General features: G+C 42.4%; 2 protein-coding genes across 4 annotated transcripts in view; both read right to left on the bottom strand.

The window, feature by feature from the left end:
- LOC142143129 (serotransferrin-B-like) overlaps positions 1-12,071 on the bottom strand; it is a 64,720-nt gene extending 52,649 nt beyond the window's left edge. The window contains exons 1-2 of the mRNA XM_075200842.1: positions 11,933-12,071; positions 623-786 (exon numbers count right to left, since the gene is read on the bottom strand). Of these exons, the coding sequence (XP_075056943.1) occupies positions 623-786; positions 11,933-12,071 (303 nt within the window). The remainder of the gene's footprint in view (positions 1-622; positions 787-11,932) is intronic.
- Positions 12,072-22,202: 10,131 nt separating this feature from the next.
- The window catches only part of LOC142143610 (uncharacterized), a 98,404-nt gene continuing 93,156 nt past the window's right edge, over positions 22,203-27,450 (bottom strand). For all 3 annotated transcript variants that reach the window (XM_075201585.1, XM_075201584.1, XM_075201583.1), the window contains one exon: positions 22,203-22,372. In XM_075201585.1, the coding sequence (XP_075057686.1) occupies positions 22,338-22,372 (35 nt within the window). In that variant the 3' untranslated portion in view covers positions 22,203-22,337. The remainder of the gene's footprint in view (positions 22,373-27,450) is intronic.

The following is a 27,450-nucleotide window of genomic DNA, read 5'->3' on the forward strand; positions in this document are numbered from 1 at the left end:
CCCACTCCCTTCTTTCTGTCTCCCCCTCAGCCTGTGAGCCTGTCTCCCACTCCATTTTTTCTGTCTCCCCCTCAGTCTGTGAGTCTCCCTTTTATGTGGCTATTTGTTCCATTTTATGTCATGTAGTTTAATCAGATTATATAACAAACATTTTTATTTTTATTACCTTTAGGGAACCATATATCATCTGTGCGTTTGGTATATACTCATTTACAATATGTGGATATTTTTTGGATGGTATTGTAGAGATCCAGCACATGGTGAGCAGTCTGGATGTGTGTGCACCACTGGTGTCCCATCCTGCTGAGGTAACCTGCCTAGTGTAATGAAAATTAACTTTGTGAGGGTAAAGATGTTTCTGGACTAGCTGTGTTAAGGTAATGTAGACTGACTTCTTCTCTTTATAATGGGACTAATATTGCAAAACGTAGACATTTTTAAAGGCTCCATGGTTAAAAGGAATGGTTGTACTTTTTGAATCTCTGAAATTCTCTGTAATCTGAGCTGGGATTTTGATGTATCGAAGGTGGAATACATTTTCCTCTTAATATACTGAGAACTATGATATCATGTATATAATGTTTCTGCTATTAGATGTCATTATTGCATTCCAAACACTTACTTTAATGGCAATGAAACAATCCTCAATGCTGGATCTTTTCACACAGGTGAGCGGGATATCTGGGTTCTTGTAAAATCTCGTCAGTTCCTTACACTTATTGTTTTCACTATCTGATGTTACACACCAGCGAATATGTCTTGTTTTAGAGGCGGAAAGATGAAAAACTAAAAGATAGAAGGGAAGAAGATTCAATATTGAACAAGAAGGGACTGATGCTGAGTTGAATGGATTTGTGTCTAAAAATGCTAGAGCAAATGTTTTCACACAAAAGGCTTGATGCATTAAAGAAATGTCTTACTTAAGTCTCCTGGACAAATGTTCCTTAATGAATCAGGCCCAAAAACACAAAAGTACTTATATATGCTGAGTCTCATGGATATGTGCGAATCACCTTAATAGCGTAATTATATGGTAATGTGTAAAGTATCAGTGTATTTTATTAAGCATACCATGCTGTTGCAACACCAATTATAATCATAATAAGCGCTGGGAAAGTGATTAAAGGCAGATATGTATCTCACAGGCTTCTGTATATTTTAAAACCCCAGGGAGATTGTTGTGTTTGGGAAAACTTTCTCAAAGTTTGTTTTCAGCATTAGGAAAAGCTGGTAAGGGTCTCTGGGGTATAAATGGGGAGAGAGGGGTGGGCTCCATTTATAAGGCCTAGTTTGGGTTTACTAATCAAGTTGCTGGTAATCAGGAGTTACACCTGCAAGACGCTGATAGAAAGCTACAAGTCAGTTTCTCTTTACCTGGGGAGGTGGTCACATACTTCCTGAGAGACATTGCAATGTATGACCAGTAAGTGCTGTTATTTAATGTGTGTGTGGGACACAAGGTCCTTCACTTGAGAGAGGGTGTTTCTGTCTACTAGTTAGAAGCTGGACAGGCTAGGATTGTGTTTGTTTTTGATGCTGGGAATAAATCTAGCTAGTTAAACCAAGACACTGGACTGGTGTGATTTATCTGGCTGGAGTGTGTGAAGTACAGCTGTCTAACCCCAGGAGATGGTACCCTAACACGATTTTATAACAATTTATATATTCTATAGACAAAAAACTTACGGTTTAACATGTCTGATTAAAGCTTGGTACAATTACACACCATCTTAAATTTAAAAAAAATGTTGAATCTCTTTCACTCAAACTCCAAAAAGCAATGAAATTACAATCATTAAGGCAGAAACCTCAATGGACGTGTTCTTTGCGCATTACAGACATGGTATGCCATCACATCCTGTGGTTAGCTGCAGATTCAGCACTATCATGGAGTGAGATTGCTGTCACCCTCAAAATGGTAGAGCTGCTAATCCACAGATTTGTGTGTTCTCTGGAATACACCCATGCAGTACTATTACATTTTCTTACTTTAGCCTTATCGTAGTTTAGCCCTGAACTCAAGCCATGGGATATCCCCATATACATGACGTAACCGCCGCCATTCATTTGCAGCAGGAGCTCTTAGTAGCTGGTTTGTTGAGCAAAATATCCCTGGATTTATTACAGATAATGAGGATGCCATGTCTGCATCTAGGTGAGCAATAAAGAGGGTGAACGAGGGATGTGTTGGGGTGTTTTTATTTCAAATAAAAGTCTTTTTAAACACGTGTTTGTGTGTTTTTTATTTACATTTTGCCCTGGTGCCAATGGCCTTGGGTGCCAGGTCATAGTGGCACTTGTGGTTCTCCAAGTGCTAGCATGCCATGGCAGCCATGGGTATGCTGGAGCTTGTTGTGCTACACTTAATGGCAGTTTGGGAATGTTGGGACCAATTTATTAATTATTATTACTCCACAACCACCAAAACCCGAGTGCTTTTCAGCATGGGAAACAGTTAAACCTGGAGGGGGACCCGCATGTTTTTTGCGGACCTGATCACCCTAGGGAATCCAGCCCTGTGCTGACCAGTCTGGGACTGGTTTGACATTATGGCAAGGGAAACTCTCGCTGCGAATTTTCATGCTATAGTGCCACCAGGCTGGCAAACCCTAGTGCTGGTATTTGTAAATTCAGGGGGACCAAAGATTTTTCCCCTGGGCTGGCAGTACTAGGGCTGGTTAAGATTTATAGGGGGGGCACAATGATTTTTTAAATTTATTATTCTTGTTTATTTAATTATTGGCCATAAGGAGCTACCCCCAGTGCAGTGAATAAAATAAGTGACTGAGGGGGTTGGAAGTTTAAAATTATTCTGTTACAGCCTCTGGCCTCAGGAATAATAGTGTGCTCCCCCCTGCCCCAAAACACTAACTCACCCTCCTGTGGCTCACAAATATGTCTAATACACATCCTCTCAAATTTTTAGTCAGAGAAGTCAGCCATGTTTGTACTCTCAAGTGAAGCCATTGTGAGTACACCTCGCACACGCCTTTATTCGACATGCGCAATTCTATGAAATCCCCTATCTTTAAAATGGGGCATATTTTACCTAAGTGTAAAACAAATTAAACATTTCTCAAAGGCATTCCACTGCCACATTAGCTTTCTAACAAAACAAACCCCTGGGGGTATGTACATTGCCATTTTAAATTTGCCCAGCAAGGTCGCCAAATATCATTGATTTGCTAGAATCACAGATTAATACATTTACCCCCTAGTCTTAAAACGCCATGTACACTGAGCTACACTCTCCCAAAAAATGTTAAAATAGTGACTTTTTGCAATAGAGTAAGGGAAAAAAAGGTCAAGATTCACAAATTTAGACTATTACAAATCTGCCATTTTCTACTCTGAAATTTGGCATGCAGTACCCAGAGGCGGTTATCCATTTGTGTTCCAATTTCAGCTCAATAGCTCTAATGGTTTTTAAGATGTAGTCTTTCAAACACCATGCCCCCCTCTCACAAAATTAACATTGCCGAATGAGAGTGTCCTTATAATATATATAAAACATAGCCCAAAAGTGGGCACTCACGGATTTTCTTAGTGCTAAAACTCAGTAGCGAATGATGTTTCAACACTTTGGAGACTATAAGTAACTTTTTTCTGAAGCTACTGGAGTTACTTATAATCTCCGAAATGTTGAAACATCATTCACTTCTGAGTTTTAGCACTAAAAAGACTCCTGAGTGGCCACTTTTGGGCTATGGTTTATATATCACATCAATATATTTAGTATTAGGCACTGGGGCAGTTTAGTTTATTATGAAATGTCCTTCTATGCTGATTGATATATATATATATATATATATATATATATATATATATATATATATACACACACACACACACACACTCACTCACACACACGTGTTGTAGGCACGTTTGTCTCCCTTACAAGCACCTACATCGTTTTCCTGCCTTTTCACTAGAAATGATGTCCAGAAGTGGGCATGCTTAAAGTAAACTATGTAAATGCAAAATTTGTGAATTTAATGCACATAGTTCTGTAGAAAGGAGATTGGTAAACAAACAGGTATATTGCACAAGGGGACTTATAAAAGAAACCTCTTTAAAGGGAAAATAGAAGGCACTAGATTTACACATTTTGTACAACAGTTGTCCCTGGAATTTTTCCCTATTATCCAATATTTGCCAAGTGCACAGTCCATTTTTATGGAGTTTTACTGAGCAGTGCACAAATTAGATTTCATTTTGTGGGGTAAGACTACTGAATGAAAAAAAGGGGAGGTGAGCAAGTGTGCAGACTTTATGCAGTGTGTCTGCACATGTTGGTATACTTCCAGTTTGCAGAGGCAACTGCAAAGAGTGGAGAGCATACTTGCCAACATAGACAAGTTGTTTCCCGGGATGTCTGGGAGGCAAGTAGGTGTTTGGGGGCAGGACTCAAAGAATTGCATCATTAGCCCCGCCCCAAAATGGTCATCACTATTTTGGACCAATAAAAACAGAGGGAGGGCCCACGATGACACATGCATGGCGTAGCTAATCCCCGCCCCCCTGTTTAATTTACAGAGGTGGCCAGGATTCGGGAGAATTGCCTGCTCTCCTGGGAGTCCGGGAGGACTCCCAGAAATTCGGGTGGAGAGTGAGCGAGCACCTGGATGTGTGCTGGGTGGTCCATCTAGGCACATCATTTCAAAACTGAGATAGACATTCATGCTGTACATTCAGTGAGCTTCATGAATGAGGTCCACAGTTGGCTTTTATTCCTGTTAAATGAGTCTCAAAGCTCAAAAATAGCTGCAATGTCTCAGGAATATAGATGGAAATAAATAAAAGTAAAATGCAACAAAGCAATAGCCATCAATAGCAAATTACAAATAAGAACCATACTGTCATTAAGAACAAATGCATAATAATTAACACCGAAAAAGCCTTCTATAAAAATGTATTTATTAATAAAAACAGACAATAAAATAAATTAAAAGCAGTGACTATAAGATACAGATCGATCTTGTATCATAAATAAATGTATTGAATGTTACAGAAATTGATGGTATTTATAAAAAGCATCTCTAGATATTAGGTGAAAATGGCTTAAATACTTATATACTACATAGATGGTGATCACTATTGTTATGATCCCCATTGATTTTGGCAAAATAAAAACATTAAGTGGAAAACAGCACACTTCTAAGATTCAGGAGATGGGATGGAGAGTTTATTCTACATATTTATTGCATACAAAATATACATATTTTACCAATATAAAATACTGTTATGTATTGGACTGAATGTTCTTAAGTTGGTCAAATTATACCAAATTATAAAGATGTTGAGATCCTCAATTAGTCATTATTCTTTCATTCATTCTTCACATACACAATGGGTCTGATTCATTAAAGAAAGTAAAGCAAAAAACGGGTAACTTTGCACCTTGGCAAAACCATGTTGCATTGGAGGGGAGGTAAATTTAAAATGTGATGGCAGATTTATATATGTATATTTATGTAAAAATAAAACTATTAAGTATTTATGGGCAACATGAAATAAACAGCCAGTATTTAACTTATGTGCAAAATAATAAACTAATTTGCACCCCTTGCATTGTAACATGGTTTATCCAGGAGAAATCTTACTCTTTTTTTGCCTTACTTTCCTTAATGTATTTGGCTGTCAGATTTATTGTTATCTTTCTGATGACATATGCAGACAGAGATGATCCATAACACATTGCATAATACATAATACTGGAAAAACTAAATTACAAAGACCAGACAAAAAGCCCCCCACAGATAGCCTAGTAATGCAGATCAAAGTATTTACTGTTCAGTGAGTGACAGTGACGGTAATGTGCAATATGAAGTAGGCATTAGCTCAATAAAGCAGAGCTAGGAAAGTAGGCCAAGTGGTACACAGGGTGATGTTAACCCTAGCACCAGTGCCCCCATCATGCTATTCTACCCATCATACTATTGTTGTTTTACTTACCTATCATACTAAGGCACAGAACCACTGGTAAGTAAGGAGTCATGGTCCGCTGCCTCTGGGGATTAGCCTGAGAGTGGTCTTCACTTACTGTCTAAGCTGGGTTTGTATAAAGATGTTATTTATACAGACAGATGAGCTGCTGTGTGCACATGTTGTTTCTCTGCAGGGTTAAGATTATGATATTTCTTAATATATCACACTCCACCTTTCCTTCCGCTCAGAATGTATGAATGCTCGCATTCATTTTTTCTGGAAATCTGGAAATTTTTCGGCCAGAAACATTGTTTGGTCTGGCTGACCCTCTGGATTATGTTGTAGCAACACTTTCACCCATGAGGAGACTGATGTTGGGGGAAAAAATTATTTCTATTCACTATCGTGCTTTCTATAAGACACATTTCCAGCGCTGGGTGAAACATTTTTATCTGGTCTATTACCTGTGTCTCTGACTTATCTTTATAACAGAAAAAGTATCCTAAGTTTCCAGCCATACAATTTATGAGAACTAGTTCCAATTTTGTTGGAGAAAATGTAAAACATTAACACGGTATAGTTATAAGATATGGAATTTTCATAGAGCCAGTATAATATCCCTGGCTAGAGATAGAGGTATAGGGGGCATTATGGTGATAACCTAATGCATGGGAATGAGGGCAGCTGCTAATTAGGGCAGTGTAGAGGACAAGAGTAAGAGTGACTATCCTCAAGACATGGAGTGTTAGCTCTTGTGCAACATCTCAAGTTTTATTTCAGGTACTAAGTATGTGCTGGAAGTGCTCAATAAATGAGTGGACCTTATCGAGAGATGGTCATGCGTCCATTTATTACAACAATCTGATGTGAATTGTATTCATGTCCTGCAAACCTCAAACTTGCATGTATCCCAGGGATGTGAAGAGGCTCAGCTAGACTGGTGGAACAATGAACGGTAGGTAAGTACGGGCAGCACAGTGGGTAAGTGGTTAGCATTTCTGCCTCACAGCGTTGGGATCATGAGTTCAATTCCCGACCATGACCATATCTGTGTGGAGTTTGTATGTTCTCCCCGGGTTTTGCGTGGGTTTCCTCTGGGTGCTCCGGTTTCCTCACACACTCCAAAAACATACTAGTAAGTTAATTGGCTGCTATCAAAATTTACCCTAGTCTCTCGCTCTCTCTGTCTGTGTGTGTGTATGTCAGGGAAGTTAGACTGTAAGCTCCAATGGGGCAGGGACTGATGTGAGTTAGTTCTCTGTACAGCGCTGCAGAATCAGTGGCGCTATATAAATAAATGGTGGTGATGATGATGAAGTACACTGCCAATTAGCACCCACTCACTTATACCTGTAGAAAGGGGCTACATTTATTTTACACTAGACACAAACAACATAGAAAACATGTTTTGTAGAATTTACGCTAAGCATTGTACAAGCTTAAGAATCATTTTTAAAATGGTGCAGTTTTGTCTTTATTGCCTGTATTCATAGATATGTGCAGGCACCTTGTCAATAGCATAGTATCCTAAAATATTTTACAATATACACAGTTAAAAACACTGCCAACACAGTTGTTGTTGTTGATTTGAAAGGCACCACAGTAGTTCAAAGCTCCAGACAGTGTAGGAAACAGAAAATAGATAAAAGAGGGACATACAGGGCAGACAAAATAAATGTAGGCATGAAAATAAGAGCATACAATCTAGTGGGGTTATGGGCAGAGCTGAGACTAGAGAAACAAGTGTGGGTCAAAATATGTATAATAATAATGTTATGTATTTTAATGATATTATTATTATGTGTATGTCGGCGGCTCCCAGGGGTGCCGCGGCGCTGTCTCAGGGGTGCCGCGGGCCAGCCATAAAAAAACCAAACAACAGAAACACTTACCAATCCGCGCGACGCCGGGACCCAGCATCCTCCTCTCTCACGCAGCTGTCATATAAGTGACAGGCTGCGTGAGAGAGGAGGATGCTGGGTCCCGGCGCCGCGCGGATTGGTAAGTGTTTCTGTTTGTTTATTTTATGGCTGGCGCGCGGAAGAGGGGGCAAAGTGAGAGAGGGACAGAGGAGAGTGACAGCGTGACAGGAGGGGGACAGAGGAGAGTGACAGCGTGACATGAGAGGGACAGAGGAGAGTGACAGGAGAGGGACAGAGGAGAGTGACAGGAGAGGGACAGAGGAGAGTGACAGCGTGACAGGAGGGGGGCAGAGGAGAGTGACAGAAGGGGGACAGAGGAGAGTGACAGCGTGACAGGAGGGGGACAGAGGAGAGTGACAGCGTGACAGGAGGGGGACAGAGGAGAGTGACAGCGTGACATGAGGGGGACAGAGGAGAGTGACAGCATGACAGGAGAGGGACAGAGGAGAGTGACAGCGTGACAGGAGGGGGACAGAGGAGTGACAGCAGGGGGACAGAGGAGAGTGACAGGAGGGGGACAGAGGAGAGTGACAGCATGACAGGAGGGGGACAGAGGAGAGTGACAGCAGGGGGACAGCGTGGCAGAGGAGCTGGGACAGCGTGCCAGAGGAGCTGGGACAGCTTGACAGAGGGCAGAGGAGCTGGGACAGCGTGACAGAGGGCAGAGGAGGGGGACAGAGATGAGTGACAGCGTGACAGGAGAGGGACAGAGGAGAGTGACAGCGTGACAGGAGGGGGACAGAGGAGTGACAGCGTGACAGCAGGGGGACAGAGGAGAGTGACAGGAGGGGGACAGAGGAGAGTGACAGCATGACAGGAGGGGGACAGAGGAGAGTGACAGCGTGACAGGAGGGGGACAGAGGAGAGTGACAGCAGGGGGACAGTGTGGCAGAGGAGCTGGGACAGGGTGGCAGAGGAGCTGGACCAGCTTGACAGAGGGCAGAGGAGCTGGACCAGCGTGACAGAGGGCAGAGGAGCTGGACCAGCGTGACAGAGGGCAGAGGAGGTAGACAGAGGGCAGAGGAGGGAGACAGCGTGACAGAGGGCAGAGGAGGGGGACAGCGTGGCAGAGGAGCTGGGACAGCGTGACAGAGGGCAGAGGAGGAGGACAGCATGGAAGAGAAGCTGGGACAGCGTGACAGAGGGCAGAGCAGGGGGACAGCATGAAAGGGCAGAGGAGCTGGGACAGCGTGACAGAGGGCAGAGGAGCTGGGACAGCGTGACAGAGGGCAGATGAGCTGGGACAGCTTTACAGAGGGCAGAGGAGCTGGACCAGCGTGGCAGATGAGCTGTGAGAGGGCAGAGGAGGGAGGACAGCGTGAGAGGGGGCAGCGTGAGAGAGGGCAGTGTGTCTGGATGCAGAGGGGGCAGAGTGTCTGGATGCAGAGGGGGCATTTTTGTATACAACTAAATAAGCATTTTTGTCCTGACCTAAATTCTTATTACAATTTTTTGACCCAACTACTTCTAAAACAGGACTGCTCTGTAATTATTTTGGAGGGGTGCCTTAAAAAATTATGGAGACTCTAAGGGTGCCGCGAACTGCAACAGTTTGGGAACCACTGGTGTATGTGATATGAAACTTGTGTTTGACATTAATGTAAAGTGTGTGTGTGTGTCATATTAATGCAATGTGATGTATATGGGTGGTATTAATGCAAAATATTGGGCACTGGTGGGGGCTATTACGGTAATATAGTAGTTATATTAATGTAATGTGGGAGCTGGTGGAAGCGATTGAAGTAATGTGGGGGTATAAATGTAATAAAGTGATTGTTATTAAGATTATATAGTGGGACTATAAATGTATTGTGGGGGTTATTAATGCAATGTGATTGCTGGTGGGGGCTATTCATTTTATGTTTCAGCAGGTGGTGGCTCGCTTTTTTTTTTTTTTTCACTATATTGTCCCACACTCGCTGCACCATGGATACTATTCTGTACTATTCTGCATTAGGCTGGTTAATCCTGTGGTGGGGGTGAGTGTGAGTGTTTATGGGCCCCATCACCCTAGGGAATTCAGCCCTGTACTAATAGGTTTCCCTGCTGTATTGCCACCAGCCCTGGCTGGCATAGCCTAATGTTGGACCTGATAATTTTGGGGTGATCCCACACTTTTGCCCCCCAATTTTACCAGTATTAGTCCAGGCTGGTAGCACTAGTGCTGATTTTGTCAATTTCTTGGGGAACCCATGCTTTTGTCCCTCCTATTTCACCAGTACCAGCCTAGGCTGTCAGCACTAGGCTGATTTTACTTACTGGGGAAGGGAATTTAACATATATTTATATTTTGGCCTTATGGCCCATTGTATATGATATGCTGGAAGCTTTTAACATATGTTACTCCTCTTACTAAAATGTCAGTATTTTGCGTACTATTCAGAGTCGTGCATTTCCCAAGATACATGCATCTGTGAATATAAAGTAAACTATGGAACACAATTCATTTTTACACTGTAAGCAGAAATTGTGTCCAACTCTACATAAGGCCTTATATGTTTTTTGTAAATCAAATATTTGGTCGATCTGTACTTGTAATGTTCATGTTTTGTTTTTCAGTATATGGATACTATATCCTTCTGAATGTCAGTGTGGTGGTCGAGTACTGATGGGAAATCCTTCCCTTACCTTGTCCTCCAAACATGAGTCAGGTTCTTTTCTGTTCGGATATCCGGTGGTCAGGAGATAAATACTTCAATGAAAGGGACAAGATTTGGTCAAACAATTTGGGTTTATTGAGAATACGGTAAGGATAGTTTCGGTAAGCCACCGCGCCACTGACCCCTTCAGCTCAATGGTAATGACAAAATAATGCGTTTGATCAGCATAGAGCACAATAGCATTTAACATATAACATACACCTGGTGAGTATAAGGCACAATAGCGATAACATCTTCAATGCACATTGTCTAATAAGGCACACTGGTAATCACAGGTACTACTTTCAAGTTAACAATATCTGACTGGTGATGATGCAAGAACCATCAATAATAACCCATCAAGACTCTTACGGTCACTACCGCGCCCACTAGAGGGCTCCTTCTTATTCAGGAGTTTGGGGTATCGTGCTATTCCCTCTGGGCTAACTTGAATCGCAGCGGTACCGCTAACGCTGAATGTCACACCTTCAATATCAATAAATCAACTCTTAGGTAAATCACATAACATTAACATCATCTAAAACATTTGGTGTACCAATATTATCCCCGGTAATGTTACCATATTTTCCACTCAGTCCTGGGTTTGTTCTGTGCACAGGAATTTGGTAGTGTTCCAATGTCCTGCAGAGGTTTCCAGAAGGGTTACGTATTATAGTAGAAAGCAGGGCTGTTGCTCAGTTCAGCCACAAGATGGCACTGTTCCCTCAACAGTCAATGAATCTATATTAGCACGTTTGCTCTGCAACAGGGGATAGTGTCCAGTTTTGGGTAGATTCTCTCATCACTCTTCCCTCTGACACTGGGGTGTGTGCAATACACTGCAGGCTAGGGTTTTACCTTGAGATGGTTCTGTAGTTAGTGGAGACTGTCTTTGGCGCCCCACTGCGTGTCCCCAGCTGATCTCCGTCCGCTTTGCTGGCAATGTCACCAGTTCTGGCAGCAGCTTATCTTCTCTCTGCTCGGCTGCACCTCAGCCCCCCCTTGTTCCTTCTACCATGCTGCTCTCTCTTTCTCCTCCTTCCTGCACATCCTCTTCCTGTTACACCTCCAGCCAATCAGGGCCTTCATCCTCCTCCTGTCAATCACTCCTGGGCACAAGTTTTCAGGAGCACAATTAATGCCTTGTAGCCCTGCATTTTAATAGCACTTATGCACTCCTCTGTGCTGTGCTGTTCAACTGGGCTTTGGGGCACCACATTTACCCCCGCTTTTTCAGGTGCGTGTCCTCACGCATTAAGACATAAGGGTGGTTATTCTTTATCAACTCAAATCACACATCTACAACAGTTATAATGGCAAACATTTCCAATGACAGCAGTTTTAATATACATTATATACAACAGTTTCAGTAGCTCTCTAATCCTGATACCGCCAATAGTAGCTTGAAAGGGTCAGTGGGCAGCTGAGGCAAAGTCCCTTCACCATTATCTGGCTCTTCGTCCCAGTCATCCCTTGATGTTTCTTCAGGCCCTTGGTCTGGCCTTGGGCAGAGCTTGATATGGGTTCGGTGAATCCGCTGTGGACGGGTGCCGTCTGGTCTCGAAATCTGGTAAACAGCCATCGTTGATATGGGTTCGGCCGTAATCACATACGGGTTCAACTCCCACTTGGGATCCAGCTTACTCCGGGGTCGATTATTCTTCTTGAGGACGATGCTCCTTTCTGGCAGCCGACAGGCCTGCGCATCCCGGTCATAGTCTTTCTTCTGCCGTTTGTAGAAGAACGGAGGAGGGCGCCTGCGCTGGACAGGTCTCTGCTGAGGGGACACTTCCTCTGCTCCCTCTCCCTCGCTCACTTGCTCTGTACTTACTTCCCCACCAGATTCTGCAGCATTCTCTCCTCTTGGCCGGTAGAAACGTCTGCGGAACCTTCATCGGTTTGGTGCAAATCTGCTTCCTTTTACTGGTACACCACCAGGACCAGTCACGTTTGCTGCCTCGGCACCATTCTCTCCCTCCACAACATCAAATTCCACAGTGTCTCCGACTCCAACGCTGCGCAGAACCTTTCGTAGGTTATTTTTCTTAATGGCAGTCTGGTGTACAAACACGTCTTCCTTGGTGTTGTTCATGTTTATAAATCCATAGCCTTTACGCACATTAAACCATTTGACAGTGTCCAAAACCTTTACATGGGGACCAGCGGAATTTTGATAACCCTGTAGGAGCCGAACAGTATGTTGAAAGGCCTGATGACCTGGGGAAGCCGCTTGGGTTAATTTACCCTTCAAAGTCGCCACTAGCTCATCTGGGCATCTTTACAGCACATTCATCCACAGGATGATGGGGGCAATGTTCCCTTCACAGGGGGCGGTGACAAGACAGCCTTGTCTTGGCAACAAGGTCACTCCGATCTGGATGTCCACTTCCCAATACCCTTCACACGCAATCTCGAGGCCGTTACTGACGATCAGCTGCAGCCAGGTTGGAGGTGGTGATAACAGCTGCTCTTTGCCCCAATACTTGTGGAATGTAGGTAGCCGGATGGTCGTAATCTGCGACCCCGTGTCAAGCATAGCCAGGGTCTCCACTCCATTAATTGTAATGGGTAACGTGGGACATTGTCCGATGAACTGGGGCCTCCAGTTTTCTGGATCCGGATCTATTCCCGGGGCTCGCCCCGAGATTCGGCCCTCGATCTCGGGGTGTCGGAGTTTAAATGTTCATCTTGGTCGCAGTTTCGTTCTAAGTGACCTACCCCATGGCACCGGCGGCATATCGGTCGCCCTTGACCATCGAATTGGTTGGGCGATTGCCGTACATACTCGCGAGGTGGTTCCTACCTGCCTCGGACTGGTCTTTGTCTTTTAGGCCTCCACTCTGGTTCCCCGTAGGTGGGTGCCGGTGGCCTCGCCATTTGGCGCATCTCTCGCTGGATTTCTACCATTCCGACGGCCTACTCCTCCATTTGCTTTTTGAGCGTTTGTATTGGGTCTTCGGTGGGATACTGACCGCTCTGTATTACCGATTCTTAGGCTCGTGTTGATTTTTCTGTGCTGCTTGCCATGGCTCCCATCGAGCTTGCGCTTTCTCTGAAGTCCACCAATTCTGGGTATTCTTCCTCCCTTCCCCGTTGGTTACCGACAATGGCGATGGTGTTTTCTTTAAACTCTCGGAAGGTTTTGCCTGGCATCTGTGCTTTCATCAGTCGTAGCTGAATCTTAACGCTTTCTTGGCGACTCCTTCTATGAACTGTACGGTCAGGGCTTCATCCGCGTTTTGTACTTCCTCTTTGTCCACTGCTTGAATGGCTCTTAGCATCTCTTGTAGGCTCAGGGCATAGTCCCGCAGTGTCTCGTTCGGTTGTTGCTTGCGAGCATATAGTTTCATCTTCAGCTCCGGAAGAGTTCTTGTCTCAAACGTTGTGGAATTTTTTTATAAAACTTGTGCCGCTTCTTTCTTGTCATCCATCGGCCATGAGATTACTTCTCTGAGCGCCGACCCTGTGAGTAGCCCTATTAAGATCTCCACTTTCTGCTGTTCATTCAACGGGTATAGCTGGAACATGGATTCCAGTTTGTTCTCGAATTCTGTGAATGAAGTCTTCTGTAGCTTGTCGTCGTCTCCGCTGTACTTCGGGAACCATGGGGCCCCGAAATAGTATGGTAGAGTTATGGGCACATTTGGTGTTGCTGCTGGGGCGGCCTGTTCTGGGTTTTGTGGCCCTGCCGGTTGCTGATCCATTTTTCACTGAGGGTATTACTCTCCTGATGCACTCGGATCCTGTTCGGTTTGACACCAAAGTTTATGTGGTGGTCGAGTACTGATGGGAAATCCTTCCCTTACCTTGTCCTCCAGACACGAGTCAGGTTCTTTTCTGTTCGGATATCCAGTGGTCAGGAGATAAATACTTCAATGGAAGGGACAAGGATTGGTCAAACAACTTGGGTTTATTGAGAATGCGGTAAGGATAGTTTCGGTAAGCCACCGCGCCACTGACCCCTTCAGCTTAATGGTAATGACAAAATAATGCGTTTGATCAGCATAGAGCACAATAGCATTTAACATATAACATACACCTGGTGAGTATAAGGCACAATAGCGATAACATCTTCAATGCACATTGTCTAATAAGGCACACTGGTAATCACAGGTACTACTTTCAAGTTAACAATATCTGATTGGTGATGATGCAAGAACCATCAATAATAACCCATCAAGACTCCAACGGTCACTACCGCGCCACTAGAGAGCTCCTTCTTATTCAGGAGTTTGGGGTACCGTGCTATTCCCTCTGGGTTAACTTGAATCGCAGCGGTACCGCTAGCGCTGATTGTCACACCTTCAATATCAATAAATCAACTCTTAGGTAAACCACATAACATTAACATCATCTAAAACATTTGGTGCACCAATATTATCCCCGGTAACGTTACCATATTTTCCACTCAGTTCTGGGTTTGTTCTGTGCACAGGAATTTGGTAGTGTTCCAATGTCCTGCAGAGGTTTCCAGAAGGGTTAAGTATTATAGTAGAAAGCAGGGCTCTTTGCTGGCAATGTCACCAGTTCTGGCAGCAGCTTATCTTCTCTCTTCTCGGCTGCACCTCAGCACCCCTTGTTCTTTCTACCATGCTGCTCTCTCTTTCTCCTCCTGCACATCCTCTTCCTGTTACTCCCCCAGCCAATCAGGGCCTTCATCCTCCTCCTGTCAATCACTCCTGGGCACAAGTTTTCAGGAGCACAATTAACCCCTTGTAGCCCTGCATTTTAACAGCGCTTATGCACTCCTCTGTGCTGTTCAACTGGGCTTTGGGGCACCACATCAGCACCTCCTATCTAAATGATATGGATCAGCAACTGAACAGGATGATTTAGAAATAATTATGGACAATTGCAATTAAAGCCTTTATAGTATTTATAACAGCTAATCTCCTTTCACTTGAGATGCTCGGGCTCGATTTTCTGAAAACCAAACCCACCCGAACTTAAGGGATCCAGGTAGGCTAGCGAGCTGGCTCGGTACTTTCGCTCGTCCTTGGATCTGAATCGAGGCAAATCGTCATTGTTGCATTGTCGGATCTCGCGGGTTTTGGATTCCATAAGTACCTCCCTCCCCTGGAGATCCAGTGCCATTGCTCACACAGAAACAGGGGTAGCAGTGTTCTTGTCACTCTCCAGTCTCCAGTGCCATTGCTCAGTGCCATTGCTCATACAGAAACAGGAACTGGAAATGACTGGAAATTAATGCTATTGAGGTTAATAATAATGTAGGAACAAAAAAGAGCCAAAATATGTGATTTTAGCAAAAAAATAAGGATTTTAGAAAAAAAATAAAAATCGGGATTCAAAATCAAAACCAAAACACAAAGTTAATCCAGATCCAAAACCAAAACACGGGGGTCAGTGAACATCTCTACCTTTCACATCTACGGAATGTAAAAGTCCCAAATAAAAACAGATTGGTTCTGATTAATTAAGGAACGTAAATGGCGTTACAGTATATGCCATATTTTGTGTAATGCTCAGAAATGGATGATACTTCAGTGAATGTATTCAATTCATCTTCAAACACAATTGACACTTCTGACAGCCTATGATTTCATGTTTAGAGCAGGGAGAGAAGGAGGCTTTATGCACATAGGCAATGTACAGTAATGCCAAAGTTGAGCGCATGCACATCTGTCTGATTCAAGCTCTAGAAATTCTAAGGTACATGATTTTCAGCCGTATTACTTGCACCAGCTACAGGGCAGGTGTAAGTGCTGAGTGATATTAATGACAGACGTGTATGCATGACAGAGCATTAGAAGCAATGTAAAAAGTAATTTTATATACAGTACACATTGAGAACATCTTGATTTATGTATTTGGTTAAAAAATAAAATATGTTTCAATTGGGCCTATTTATTATAGTTAATTTACATGTCAATTCCACGAAAACAACTGTTTTTGGGGAATGGATGCATATTTAAGTATTTTGCTAATCTATCAACACTACATAGCAGCAGAAATCATACATATCTGCTGTGTGTATTTTATTTGAAATACATAGCAGTCCCCTTAGATGTCTATGGGGACTGCATGTACCGCAATTCAACAACTTTTGAAAATACTTTTACACCTATAATAATATATGTCAGCTCAGGCTGCCGTACATTACCGTTTTTGATAGTTTTCAACACCGTTCAGCTCTGCTCTGAAGAGTACAGGATTGAAAACTATTTTTCATGTTTTACGATCCTTATTAAATATGCCCCAGAGTCTTTTCTTAATGATCAAATTAGTTGAAAATAAGTGAATATTTTTCAGCTGGGATTGTATATTGCACATATGTAATGTGCGTATCCTGCAGTGTGTTATATCTGTTTCAATACAGCTAGTGTCGTATATGCAGAGCCTACCTATACCCGTATTCAAAAAGAGATGTTTCTTCATATTCACTTGCAATTAAACACAGACATGTGTATGCCCAAATTTAAAAACAAAATGCACATTGGGCCTGATATATTAAGGAAAGTAAAGCCATAAAATGAGTAACTTTTAACCTTGGCAAAACCATGATGCAATGCAAGGGGTGCAAATGAGTTTATTATTTTGCACATAAGGAAAATATTGGCTGTTTTTTCATGTATGATGCAAATACTTGATAGCTTTATTTTTCGATTGACATTAAAAATGGATCTAGGACATGCTCTACCCCAACTTTAAATCTGCCATCACATTTTAAATTTACCTGCCCCTCCAATACAACATGGTTTTGCCAAGGTGCAAAGATACTCATTTGTTTTGCTTTACTTTCCTTGATGGAATGATCTTCCATTTTTGAAGAGAAAGCATATTTCACCAATGACCCAGGAACTCTGAAGCCAGTTCACCACAGCCTCCATAACATGTAAGACACATCCACGGTCACCAATAACTCTGATCTAATGGCCTCCAATACTAATAAGAAGTACAGTAACTGCTAAGTAAGATATCAAATGGTGGTAATTGGTAAGACGCCACGTGAAATAAAATCAGACCAGCACGTAGTAAATGGTTAGCCAGCTGTGTAACTGTTTTATTTCAGCTGATGCAGTTTATTATAATTCTCAACCAGAAGTTAACTAGAAGCCGGAGTGACTGTTCATCTTTTCAGTAGTGAATTCGAGAAAGGAGACATCGTATTTTAGATTATTTTTACTTGTAGTAAAGTTTTATTCCCCTTACTGGTGGATCCAGTGATCTGGTAGGGAGGTTCCAGACAGCTCATGGGTAAGAAGGACGGCTCTACAACTCCTTGTGCAATTATACCACCTTGAATCACTGCCTTACAGAACATAACCAGAGCTGCAGAATGTTCTTGTGGATGCATAGACTGACCAGACTATCAAGGTTACTTCCTAGGGACCAACTTACTCTTAAAAATCTATTCTGAAAAGACAGTTTTTTTAATTTATTGGCTTGTAAATGAGCTCTTGCAGCATTGATTAAATACATTGTTTTATCCTACTAGATTCTTATTGTGTTTTTTCACACTTCTTTAGGTCATCATTATTTTCTAGCACTCTCCCTTATTGTATTTTCCTGGGATTAATGAACCCTTCCTTTAACATTTATTTTTATGAATGATATTGTTCTCTTATATTAATATGTATAGAAAACAATACAAATATATTGTCATTTTCCAGAAGATCCTATTTTTAAAACTAGCACAAGCTCATTTAAGCAGAGCTAATGAAAAATTAATGATATATTCAAAAAATGATATGTATGCTGTAGTTATTTCTAGAGATGGGCGGGCTCGGTTCCCCGAGAACTGAACCCACCCGAACTTTGCCTACTCGAGTACCAAGCCGAGTAGACCCGGTACTCTTCCGCCCGCTCGGATTCCAAATCGAGGCAGAACGTCATCGTGACGTAGTCGTATCTCGGGGCTCGGTTCTCGCGATAATTGAAAATTTTAAATACCCGCCCCCACAGCAATCCATCGCCATTTGACAGAGGGAGAGAGCAGGGTGTAGTCACAGGCCGATTAGAGCAGGGACAGAGAATATACCTTATTCTTCATCCAATTCTGATAACAATTCTGATTACAATTCTGATAACAATTCTGATTACAATTCTGATAAAAATTCTGATAAAAATTCTGATTGATTACAATTCTGATTACAATTCTGACAATTGATAGAGAAGAGAAGAGAGGAGGATAGAGGAGTCTTTTTTTTTTCCAATATTTGGCACTACAAGTGCTTTGGCGTGTCCCCCATTCTTTTGCATTAATATTTCTGGCTGTCAAAAGTCCTGTTTGTCAGCAGTCTGAAAAATAAATTTTAGCACTCCCAAGTGCTTTTGGGATGTCCCCCATTCTTTTGCATTAATATTTCTGTCTGTCAAAAGTCCTGTTTGTCAGCAGTCTGAAAAATAATTTTAGCCCTCCCAAGTGCCTTTTGGGGTGTCCCCCATTCTTTTGCATTAATATTTCTGGCTGTCAAAAGTAATATTTGTCAGCAGTGTCTAAAACAATTTGTAGCACTACAAGTGTTTTGGGCTCAGAATGGATTCAAAGCAGTCCACATATGAGCAGAATGAGCAACCAGGTTCTGTCACCAGTCCTGATGGTAGTGTTCCCAGTACGTCATCTGGGCAAGGTGATGTCAAACTACACAGTCTTTTGAAATCAGTCAAAAAAACACACCCCAAATTTTTTTTAACTGAGGAAAAGTTAAGTGCCGATAAAAAAAAAGTTCCAAAATTGCCAACAAATTGCCCCCCTCCACTGGAACCTGCTCCCCCGCTCCATCAGAACTTCATCCAGCTTCAAACGGGCCTTAAAAACCCAACTCTTCCTTATAGCCTTCCAGTCACCCACTTAACTGCCCTTCTTCCAATTTCCCACCTACCTCCCTCCTCGTCGCTCTCCTCTCCCCCCCCCTCCGTCTTTGTCTCAGCTCTCCCCCTTTCCTCCTCCTACCCTTGCGTCTCTGTCCGTCCTACCCTCCCCTTAGATTGTACGCTCCTTTGAGCAGGACCTCCTGTTCTCCACCACCTTAACTCTGCTCTCCAGCTCCTTGTCTCTTCCGTGAGGCCCTTCTGCCCTTCTACCCCTCTAGCTACCCCGCTGGGGCTCTCGCCTGTCATCTAGCTGTACTTTGAGCTTCCGAGTTACTGTGCTTTTTGTTAACTGTTCCGTGATGTCTTACCCTGTACCGTATTTCTGTCTGTCCCTGTACGGCGCTACGGATACCTAGTGGCGCCCTATAAATAAATAATAATAATAACATGCCATTCTACACACACAGTGGCAAAGAGAGAATGAGGCCTTCACCTTTCTCTATTAGTGGCAGATCAAAAAATGTTACTGAGCCTTCTTCTTGTACAGTTACTCGTGACCAAGCAAGACCAAGTATTTTGGAGTCTAAAAGTGATGCACAAGTACCGTTACAGGGGAAAGCCGAGCTGCAAGAAAACAGTAAGGCATTAGAGGATAATGTATGCTCTGAATCAGAAATGACACCACTCCCTGTTTAGAGTCCATCCACCAGTGGTATGTCTAATCGTGAGCATTCTCATAATGTACCCATAAAGAAGGGTACTTTCAGCATTTCTGATGATGTGTGCCTGAACAGCCCGAGTGTAGCCGGTGATACACCAAGTGAGAATGACACTTTGTCTTTAGAAGAGGATGTGGGGGAGATTTGGGTATCCGACGAGGGCGCTGATGAGGATGCGGTTGATTGTGTAAGTCCTGCACCAGTGGACGCAGTGTGGCACCAGTGGGAGCAGTTCTGAGACGTGAGGTTCTGGCACCAATTTGCACTTTCCAAACACAAGCAAGGATGACGGATGAATTGATAGTCTGTGATGATGATGTACACACTGATGAAGGTGAGGATGAAGCTGAAGATGATGACGATAACATCTTTTTAAAACTTTCAATTTTACTGTAGGGTGCAATCCATTCCCAAAGAGGAAAGGGACTTGGGGCATTTCTATATCACGTACCGTCTTGAAAGGCTGCTGTTTTGGCAATTTCTCATTAAGGGTAGGGTGTCAGACTGACCCCAAACTGGCTTTGTCCATTTCAATTAATATTGTACAGTCTATAACGGCTGAATTTTTTTGTATTTTCTACAAGTGGAGGGGGCCTATAGAGACAGAAACCAAACTGCCTTTGTCCATTTCTTTACATATTTAAATATAAGTGTAGGGTGTAATATACACCCAAAGACAATGGCTGCATTGCCAATATGCATAGATGGAGAGGAAGACAATCAGGTTTGTGTGTAGAATTAATGAAGACCTACTTACCAGGAATTAAACTGTTTTTTTGGATAATTTATTAGCTTTACAATGACATTACTTATCCAAGAAACAGGTGGAGCACTAAATTTGGTTATTTTATGCCCAAAAACATTGATTTTTCCACAAAATAGCAAAACAAAACCAACCAAAACCAAAACACGCAAGGGCGGTTTTGCAAAACCAAAACACGAAGGTAATCCAGATCCAAAACCAAAAACAAAACCAAAACATGGGGGTCAGTGAGCATCTCTAGTTATTTCATATATTATGTTTAATTTTGTTGCTAAATTATACACAAAACATTTGACATATATATTATACCATTGTACATTTTACTGAAAATGTATTTGAAGGAACTGATAACAGGGCAGGTAACTGGCCCGATGGCATATAAGTGCACAGGTTGTGGTGAAAAAGAAAGTTTGTGCCCTGCAAGAGTTAATAATGCAAGGTTTGTTAGTTGGCAGTTTGCCAGCCAATCAGTTTTGAGGGACGATTTAAGATTAGGCTTGTTGCTTCCTCTTGCCACTGGAAATATCCCCGCACACCAAGTCCCTTATTCTTGATTGTCATGTTGAATGTATTATTGTTTTTTTCTTTCAGAAGGGTCTTAGTGGTGGAAAAGCATGACAATCAGCAGCCATAATGACAATTAGTTGGCGATGGAGCACTCTCACTTAAAATGGTGGTAGATACCTAGCTAAAACCATTAGTTAGATCAAGACTCAAGCATAGTGTTCCTTAATCTTTGCTTTGGGGGCAGACATAGTGACTTATACCCAGCCCTCATTGGCCTGACTTCACCAGGTATGAATTGAATACCACACAATGAAATATATTAGTGCTTTATAAACAGAACATAAAAAGTACACCAAGGCCTGTGAAAGTAATGTCAAATAATTGGATGAAGTAAACCAAATTAATTAATATTGTTTTACCGTACGATAGCGATTATGCGCTACTATCCGTGAAGCGATCGCTAGTTATGGAGCAAAAAGAATTAATGCTCAAAATTACATTGTGTTTGGAATGCTAATAGGTTGGTGAAAACTGGATTAGTTCAGTTCTCTCAGGCACAACATGTGCTCAGCTGTTGGAGTGAGCTGGCCCCCACCTTATCAGAGGAATCCTTTGAACTGACCTATGATTTGCATTATATTGGAGTGACCTGAACCCTGAGCCAATGAAGACCTCACTACGTGTTGTCTGTGTACATAGTGACATCATCAGTGTTTTATTGTAAACTGAAACCACATATAAGCAAGCTTTTCTGAGCCATCTATCTCTCTACCTTCCTGACTGCAAAACTACATTATCCTGGACCCAGGAGAGGCGCTAGCAAAAATGTAATATATTCAGTGGTTTTATACTTTCCTGCTTGATTGTAATATATTTTATGCGTTATGATGGCTTGCTGTAAATCCTGCTATATTATGCAATTAAATATCTTTGTGCATTGGAACCACAATAAGCGCATTGGACAATGTTTATTCATAAGCGATAAAATGAACTTAATAGATGGGAAAAGGAAGAGATAGCAATAAACAAATGGGACAAGATGAAGGACAGTCGATGGGCAACTCTATATTGCTAAGTCTTCTTGTTAACAGTGGTGGAAAGTGCAAGCAGACAGCAGTCCTGTAGAAGGAAACAGAATAAGACAATGAGCAAATCACATCACAAGTTCAGTGAACACCTTAACACATCTTGCAACAATTAATAATGTATGTGTTACTATGCAATGACAAGTTACATAATATAGATGCATAGTTAGTAAAGTTTAAAAAAAGACATAATCATGGAGCTCAACCTTTCATAATTTCTAATTGTGTTGGTCCAGAGAAAAGCAAAACAAATCCCATACTGTTATAGGTGCCAGTTTAGCCTCATGGGGGCAGGGCCGGATTAACCCGAGGTCTAACTGGGCTATAGCCCAGGGGCCTCGGGCATCCAGGGGCCCTTCAAAGTTTTCAGCAGCATTATTGATCGGTCCGGGGCGGGGGCGCCCCAATCCGATCAATGCTGCTGAGCACAGTCAGTTCAGTCCTCCGTCCCTCAGTAATCTGTTTACTGAGGAGATCTCGCGAGTGAACTCTCGCGAGATCTCCTCAGTAAGGAGCTTACAGCGCGCCGGGGACGGAGGACTGAACCGACAGGTAAGCGCTTGAGGGGGGGGGGGGGCCGCAGGTGGCTCACATTGGGGGCCTCACGAGGGAATGGAGGCGCCCTTAGCCCAGGGGCCTCCATTCCCTTAATCCGGCCCTGCATGGGGGGTGGGGGATATCTTCCTAATCCTTAATAGTATGCAGTAAAAAAATCCTGGTTCAATCACCACATTAATGTCTTCATTTAATTTATAGCTACACATTAATTGCAAAACAAATGTAAAATAAATTCTGTTAGTGCACTTGCCATCACCACCTCATGGGGTAATTGTGTCCAACCAGGTAATCCGGTAATCTGGCCAAATACAGGCCATTTTAATGAGCCATTTTAAACCTTTTGTTTAAAAACATTTCCTTCTTTAATAGGCTTCCATGTAGGAAATCTGGTATTCACCAAACAAAAGCTGTGAATAACTGATCTCAATATTTGAGAATGTTATTAACAGTTTGTCCAAATATTTTACTTCTTTCAGGTTAGTGGTACTTTAAAAATACGGTTTTACCAACATATCTAACCGCAACATTTAAGTTAATTTCATCTTGCTGTCTAAGGAAATCTACATACACTTTAAATATTCATAAAGTGTTGAATACGTGCTCAGTATTATAATCAGAAGATTGTTTTCATTAGAGGTGGGCAAACTTTTTTTAAACTGTTCCACGGAAAATTTGCCTCAGTCCACATTTGGCTGTGGAATTTCACACATTTCTCCAATTTAGTTTGCCCTTTCGGTCTTCACATGCAATGTTTGTTCTGTCCTGACTTCTCCCTTATAATACTACATAATAGAGTAGTATAAATTGATATAGTCATCATTCAAAATAGCAGAATTTCCAGATACAGTGCAGAATGCCATTTCGTGAAATGTCAAAACAAAAGAGGAACTCAAAGAATGTATTACCGAAACTTCGTAACTCTGCATAATCGCCAGTAGTGACACAATAATTAATTCTTATGAAATTTTGTTACAGGGTCACTTATCTCTAGGCTCAAGTCTAGTCTGTGTCTTATTAAAAGAATAAGAGAAGACCTGGAAAGACAATTGCTAAGCAGCTGTTTTGGCAAACTGTATGCCTTTTTGCACTTTGATGTGTGGTTTGTAAATTAACGATTTACTAAAAGCCATAACACAAATCAAAACGCATGAACCAAAGCTGCCAGGTCCAAAACCACAATCCCAATTTTTAGACCTAGCAGGTACACAAACTGTCTCATTTACTAAGTGGCAGTTTGAGAGTCCGCATGGTAAACTGCTGCTTATTAGTGAAAAAAAAAAGATGTGGTTCAGACAGTAGATCGCTCAAAGCAGATGCTGTCTTCCCTGCCACAATGTGAAAAACAAATAAATGATTAACATAAAAACCCCTCCCTTCCTGTTATGAACATAGAGAACTTACAGTTATTTATAAGGGATAAATCATAACTGCAGTGTAAATATATTATATCAAATGAATCCATTGATAAATTTAGGTGGTATCTGCGAACAGCTAAAATCACATATCTTTGGAAAAGGTATGTCACATTGTCAAAATTTCATCATGTTTGGTATGAAAAGATGGACAAAGTCATAAGGGTCTGTGTGATGCTCCACAGAATAGTTAGGTCACATAGTAGAATTGAGTAGTAAATAAGACAACATGCAAATGGTGATTGAAAAAGTGCCGCATGCCACAACCCCATCGGGGGTAGGAAGAGGTGTGGAAGTATCTTTAAAATTCTTGAACGAGTTACAGCAAATTGTCAGACTTTTCAGGAAATCAATTCACATTAATAAGCTGTCCATCTTCCTTGCCAATTTCCCATGGCACAGAGTATGCAATTCATGTTAGTGACACTCTGAATGCAACTCCTTTTATTTTAAACTGTTTTGCTTGTTATGTCAATCTATTAATTGTTTATTCACTATTTTTTTATAACTGTATGCCCTGTACTTTTGTATATTAAATCCATAATTTAATATGTTGCGTCCTTGATACTCTAATGAATCCATTAGCCTGTTAAGAGGAATATAGCTCGGCCAAGTTAACCCTTTGAATGCCAGTGTGTGATTTGTTGATACATTGGATTAACAAGCTGTGCGTGCTTGTATTTACATTTATGTAACAGTCTGGAGGTGTGAAGAGTTAACCCTTTGGTTGCTGGTGTGGGTCTTGCTAGTCTGTGGATAGCTAGCCTGTGTGCCAGTGTGGGACAGTAGATTGGGGTCCTATTGCCTGTATTCAATAGGTGATGGCAAACCTGAAGTGTGTGAGGTGTGAGCGCTGTTTGAGGGCGATTCAGTAGGTCTATAACCTGTGTGATAGGTAGAGAGAGACTGTGGACTGGAATCGTGTGACCTCATACAGCTAACACCCCCAAAGTCACGGCAGCTGGGAGCATGTTTGTGACACTTCCTTCTTCTAAAAGCCAAGGATACTCAGCAATAGTTCTTGCTATGTTTTTTTGTATACTATTTATAGAAGACAAAACGTCTATTTGGTTTGTGGCATTTCTTTACCTTTGCTTAGTTATGTTGAATGACTTTTTTATTATAAACAGGTTTTTTTTTTCTCCCTTTATAGGTTTAGATATACTCAACTTCGGACCCTGTCCTCTAGGCTACCAGTGTATACTTGTGCTTGAATTACCACAAGAGCATGCACTACAAGTGTCCTGCACCACGCTATGATTGTTGTTTTATTATACTACGGAGCACTATGATTGCTTTATTATACTACAGGGACACTATGCTTTATTATACTACTGGGGTGCTATAATTGCTTTATTGTACTATGAGTGTACTATGACGGATTTATATCTGGGTTGGGAACTATTGTTTATTTAATTTAGGGCAGGGCAACACTTGTAGTGCATGCCCTTGTGGTACTACAAGTGCAAATTTACACTGGTGCCCATGTCAACTCTATGTTGAGAGTATTACCCTGGTTCCCACTGGCTATGTGTACCAACAGGCAATCAGTTCTACGCAGCATTGGAATGGTACAATCTAGGTATGGGGGCCCAATCATTTTTTGGGCCTATTGCTGAACAGCACTGGTCTTTGTGAAAATGGAAGTGCTAAAACCAGATCTTTCTCATCCAGTTTTACCATGTTATATGGACTTAACCGCATTGGATGGTTAAACGCCAACACAACTGATGCGGTTTCAGTTTTCAGTTGAATAACATTGAATACAAAACCACCCTTTAGTAATTCTTACCACTGATCTCCACCAGTTCAGGTCTGGTACAAAATTAAGTCTTAAGTAGAATAGAAATGGCTGTGTACAGTAAGGAACGCCCATGTGCCAGTTCTACACTCAATGAGTCATTTCAACAATAATATTATGCAAAATGAAATAGAATGTTTCAAAACTAGGTGCACTGATACTTACCAAGGAGTGCCTTTACTATACTAACTCCCAGTGTAAATTTCTGAACTTTTCAGCAAACACTGCCATATTACTCAACAAATTCATTTGCTTTGGTGGAATTCTAGGCACATTCACAAAACTAGGCACACTTCGTTACCAAATAGGACTTTGCACTGCAGCACAGCCATTTTATGCTTTGTAAATAAAATCCTTTGAGAATGCTGCTGTGATCTTCGTGTGTGATTTCCCCAGTAATTTTCATCAAAGTCTAAATTGAATTCTGAATCTTGTGGTGCAGGCTAGAAGAATGTGGCATTCATTTACTTGAGCGGATTGTCTGCAGCCGCCTCACCAGTCACCTCTCTGACAACTCCCTCCTTGACCCACTCCAATCTGGCTACCGCCCCCTCCACTCCACCGAAACTGCCCTGGCTTAAGTCACTAATGACCTCCTTTCAGCCAAATCCAAAGGTCGGTTCTCCATACTCATCCTCCTCGACCTCTCTGCGGCCTTTGACACCGTGGACCACCCCCTCCTGCTGCAAACTCTTCTCTCTCTGGTTCTGTCCATACCTGGTTCACCTCATACCTTGCTAACCGCTCCTTCTCTGTATCCACGTCTGGTTCTTCCTCCACCTCCTCCCCTCTCCCTGTAGGAGTCCCCCAGGGCTCTGTTCTCGGACCTCTACTCTTCTCGCTCTATACTTCCTCCCTTGGTGCTCTCATCTCCTCATTTGGTCTTCAGTATCACCTTTATGCTGATGATATTCAGCTCTACATCTCGTCTCCCGATCTTTCCTCCTCCCTCCTCTCTCGTGTGACTGACTGCCTCTCAGCTATCCCCTCCTGGATGTCCTCACTCTTTCTTAAAATTAACATCTCAAAAACTGAGCTCATTGTTTTCCCCCGCCCAGACTCCCATCCCACCATGACCTCTTGTCAATAACTCCACTATCTCCTCTGTCACCCAACTCCGCTGCCTGGGTGTCACTCTTGACTCCTCTCTCTCTCTTTTGCCCCCCACATTCAATCCCTAGCCTAAGCCTGTCGCTTCCAACTCCATAACATTGCCCGCATCCATCCTTTTCTCTCTCAGGATGCCACCAAAACTATCATCCACGCTCTCATCATCTCCCGCCTCGATTACTGCAACCTTCTCCTTACTGGCCTCCCCCACTCCCACCTTGCCCCCCTCTG

The sequence above is a fragment of the Mixophyes fleayi genome, chromosome 3 (assembly GCF_038048845.1).
Source record: "Mixophyes fleayi isolate aMixFle1 chromosome 3, aMixFle1.hap1, whole genome shotgun sequence".
Lineage (NCBI taxonomy): Eukaryota > Metazoa > Chordata > Amphibia > Anura > Limnodynastidae > Mixophyes > Mixophyes fleayi.